The sequence below is a fragment of the Apteryx rowi genome, unplaced genomic scaffold (assembly GCF_003343035.1).
Source record: "Apteryx rowi isolate R43461 unplaced genomic scaffold, aptRow1 scaffold_616, whole genome shotgun sequence".
In the NCBI taxonomy this organism is placed as follows: Eukaryota; Metazoa; Chordata; class Aves; order Apterygiformes; family Apterygidae; genus Apteryx; species Apteryx rowi.
In genome coordinates, this window is record NW_020450890.1 from 236,860 (window position 1) to 241,281 (window position 4,422).

Here is a 4,422-nt window from a genome sequence, read left to right on the forward strand (position 1 = left end):
CCAATGGCTGCTGGGGGCCCTGGGCGCCCTCCTCCGCGCCGCGCCGCGCCGCGCCGCGCCGCTCCCCTCCCCACGAGGGCCTGGGCGGGCCGAGGCGGCGGCGGCGGCCGGTCCCCGACACGCGAGAGGCGGCACCGGACTGGGCCGGGCCGAAGCGAGCCGGGCAGAATCAGGCCACGCCACCGCCCTCCCGAGGGGTCCTTCCCCGCCTGAGGCGCTTAGGCGTCCGCGGCGCGCCTGCGTGCCTGCGCGCCTCCACGGCCAGCGAGCAGCCGCGGACGGGGCGGGTGACGCCATGGGCGTGCGGCGGAGGCCGGCGGAGGCCCCCGCGCACGTGTCTCCTAGGCGACGAGCGTTGGCCCCGCCGCCGGGAGCATGAGGCGGCCCAACGTCCTGCTCACCGGTGCGGCGCGGCGCGGCGCGGGGGGAGCCGCCGGTGACGGCAGGCCGGGCCCAGAGAGGCTCGGCGGGAGAGACCGGCCCGCGCGGCCCCTGCCAGGCTGCAAGGGCCGTCGCGGCTGGGAAGGAGCGGGGCTGCCGGTGGCAGCCTGGTGCCGGCTGAGGGCGGCGGGAGTCCCCGGGGGGAGATCGGGGAGGCTGCGCCGCCCGCCGCCGCGGCCAGGCCGCGGCTCTTGCCCAGCCGGGGCTCGGGTTGGAGCGTGAGGGCTCCCGTGGGCTCGGTGTCTGGCTGCTGGAAGTGAAAACTTGGTGGTGTTGGGGGGCTTCTCCTTGTCTGGAGAAAAGTTAGGGGGGATTAATTTTTACTTTCCGTTGCCCTGATTAGAATAACGCTTCTGCTTAAAATAGGTTCTTTCTTCATCTTTTTTATCTGCAGACATTGTTCATATTTGCTTTTCCTTGTTATGCTGCTTTTTAACCCCCTTTTTATGTAAACTTGCTAATGCTGACTAAAAAAAGCTTCTTTTTGACTCATTTTTGCTAGAAAATTATTTGAAGGAAACTTCTATGCTGTTCTCTTATTGTTTTATCTGGGTTTTTGTCTTTAGGTACTCCAGGTGTTGGGAAAACCACACTAGGCAAAGAACTTGCATCAAGATCAGGGCTGATCTATGTTAATGTGGGTGATCTGGCAAAAGAAGGTAGGCCATACTAACCAAAAAAATAGTCCATCAAAGTACTTAAAATATTTTTGCTTTATATAACTGTTCTTGTAGTGTGTGTGTTATATAGTAAATTAAAATGCAAGGAATCTAGTAACAGAAATATTTTTCATGGGATGGGTTAAAGAAGCTTTTATGAACCGGTAGCTTATTTTCCATTAAATAATAAATAACACACTTATTTTTATATGAACATTTAGACAAAGAGTTCTTTCCTCTGTATGGTATCTTCTGTTTTACTTCTTCTCAAAATAGGCATAATAATTTAAATGCTTTCATACTGATTGCTGTTATTTCACAAACTTGTGCAAATTAATTTTGCTGCAGGAGAACTGTATGAAGGTTTTGATGAAGAATATGAATGTCCGATTTTGGATGAAGACAGAGTAAGTCCAACTTCAGAATCTAGCATTTTTGTATTTGACTTACTGTAATTACAAGTCAATTTGCCTGTTGTTTTTTTTCTGTAGGTAATTGATGAACTAGAAGACAAAATGAGTGAAGGTGGAGTTATTGTCGATTATCATGGCTGCGATTTTTTCCCAGAAAGGTGGTTTCATGTAGTATTTGTACTTCGTACAGAAAATTCAGTTTTGTACGACAGACTAGAAAGCAGGTATGTCAGTGGAGTAAATAAGGAGTAAAGTGCTATTGCATAACTTCATTAGAGATATTTCTGGAATATAAATTATTGATTCTGTATACAATATTTTATGGTTCTCTGTATATACAAGGTAATGGCTGGCTTTCCATGTTGTTCTTGTTTTGTAGGGGCTACAAAGGGAAAAAGCTGCAGGACAACATTCAGTGTGAAATTTTTCAGACTCTTTATGAGGAAGCCATGTCATCTTATAGAGAGGAAATTGTACACCAGTTACCCAGCAACACTCCAGAAGACCTAGAGCGAAATTTGGATCAGATTATGCAATGGATTGAGCAATGGATGAAAGACAACAATTGACATCGGGTGGAAAAGTAACTCTGCTGGATCTCTTCCTGGAGGGGCTTAATAAGTGACATTCATAATTCTTTTATGGTAAATTAAAATAAATTTCACTGTGGTTTTGGCAGGGAACTAAAAGAGGTTTCGTAATAGCCAAAGCTCTAAGGCTTTGGAACAGCCTCTGAAACAGTGGGGGTAGGCACACAGGAGAACTGACTCGAGAATAGGAATTAGGCAGTGAATGACAGGATGAGATGACACGGTTGCCTTTAGTAGCAGGAACTGAGCTTAATAATTGAGGATTTTTTGGAGCTTATGGTTGAAATTAAACCTTTTTATTTCCCCACTAAGAAAACTGTAAAATCGTAATGGCTGATGACAATTGAGGAGCCTTTTATTGCTAAAAGTTAGATTAGTTTACTGAAAAGGGGATGGTCTGCTTCTGAATCATTAGACTACAAATTACTATATTCTGCTATATTCTTAAATATGTGGAAGATAATGTAGAATGAGGGGTTTATTATATAGTTTAAGGATGGTACTTTATATTCGAGGTAAAAGATTTGACCTAGTGAGAAAGCTCTTTTTGAATGCTTCATCATAGAACATAAGGGATTATTCATGGTGTAAGGAAACATCAGCTATATCTGCACTGAGGTAGAAGAGTGAGTAAGAAGTTTTCACAGAATCACAGAATCGCTGAGGTTGGAAGGGACCTCTGGAGATCATCTAGTCCAACCCCCCTGCTCAAGCAGCGTCACCTAGAGCACATTGCACAGGATTGCATCCAGGCGCATTTTGAATATCTCCAGAGAAGGAGACTCCACAACCTCTCTGGGCAACCTSTTCCAGTGCTCTGTCACCCTCMCAGTGAAAAAGTTTTTCCTCATGTTCAGATGGAAGCGTCTGTGTTTCAGTTTGTGCCCGTTGCCTCGCGTCCTGTCGCTGGGCACCACTGAAAAGAGTCTGGCTCCATCCTCTTGACACCCTCCCCTAAGATATTTGTATACATTGATAAGATCCCCTCTCAGTCTTCTCTTCTCCAGGCTGAACAGGCCCAGCTCTCCCAGCCTTTCCTCATAGTGGAGATGCTCCAGTCCCCAATCATCTTTGTAGCCCTTGGCTGGACTCTCTCCGGTAGTGCCACATCCCTCTTGTACTGGGGAGCCCAGAACTGGACGCAGTGCTCCAGATGTGGCCTCAGCAGGGCTGAGTAGAGGGGGAGAATCACCTCCCTCGACCTGCTGGCAACACTCTTCCTGATGCAYCCCAGSATACCATWGGCCTTCTTGGCCACAAGGGCACATTGCTGCCTCATGCTTAACTTGGTGTCCACCAGCACTCCCAGGTCCTTCTCCGCAGAGCTGCTTTCCAGCAGGTCAACCCCCAACCTGTACTGTTTTCTTTCTCCTTTTTCTTCTCTGTGTTCCCTATCACCCATCTCAATCATGGAAGGTATCAATGTAGGTTTCTTAAGGAAGCAGTAGTATATTGTTTTGCATAGTAACAATCCGGGGGTGACCTGAAACACGGTTATGCTTAAAAGGTTGGTAGCCATCTGTGCTAATGGCTTGTGAAGTGTGAGTCCTAGAAGGGCATGTTCTGTGATCCTGCTTCACTGAATAGGAGGATCGTAAAGCTTTACAGAAGATCCTGTAGAAGGTGCTTGCCAATAGACTTTTATATACATGAAATTGAATAGTGAAACTATTTACCTGAAATTTGTATTGTGAAGAGTATTATAGTTATGTATTTGAGATTCTATTTTTTTATTCCAAATTTGGTGTAGAACTTCTTATGAGAGTTACAGCAGAGTATCGAGTTTCTGGGAAAGTATAAATTCTTGTTATATTTCTGATGTGGTGACATTTGTAAGTGGGCTGCAAGTGGAACTCTTGAAAATCTGAAGCCTCATTGCAGAATCGGGACCAAATATTGTGGAAATGCACGCATACATGTGTTATTATTTAATAGCTATTTTCAGGGTTATTGCTTGAATGGGAAACCTGGTGGAGGATAAAGTTAGGTAGCATTTAGCTGGTTTGAAGTGTCTGCACAGTACCAACTCTTGAGAATGTTTTGAATGTCTTTGACCATGTCTCTTAAAGTAAAAAAAAAAAAAGCTTCTAAGAGCTGTGTGCGGTTTTTGAAAAAGCTGTTTTGCAGGCAGAAGATAAACCTCTACTTAAAAAAAAACGCTTGGCCTTTACTTTCTGAACGGCCGCGTGAGRTCGGAGCTGCCCCCTCCGCAGCGATTCGCCTCGGTTTTCATAGCGCCGCTTATCGGGGCTGAGCTGAGGCGCCCGCCCCCCGCACGCGCCCGGGGCTCCGGGCCCGCCGCTGCCCGCCCTGCCCTGC

General features: G+C 47.0%; 1 protein-coding gene across 2 annotated transcripts; it reads left to right on the forward strand.

The window, feature by feature from the left end:
* The first annotated feature begins 278 nt into the window (after positions 1-278).
* AK6 (adenylate kinase 6) lies at positions 279-2,815 on the forward strand. 2 transcript variants are annotated; one of them, XR_003256345.1, is made up of 6 exons: positions 279-403; positions 1,008-1,100; positions 1,449-1,507; positions 1,592-1,737; positions 1,893-2,157; positions 2,669-2,815. XR_003256345.1 is itself a non-coding variant. In XM_026083800.1 (5 exons), the coding sequence occupies exons 1-5, from the start codon at positions 376-378 to the stop codon at positions 2,080-2,082; spliced, it is 516 nt and encodes a 171-aa protein (XP_025939585.1). In that variant the 5' UTR covers positions 279-375; the 3' UTR covers positions 2,083-2,182. The 2 variants fall into 2 exon arrangements, 1 of the variants encoding a protein (XP_025939585.1); XM_026083800.1 differs by lacking the exon at positions 2,669-2,815 and having other exon boundaries at positions 1,893-2,182.
* The last annotated feature ends 1,607 nt before the right edge of the window (positions 2,816-4,422 follow it).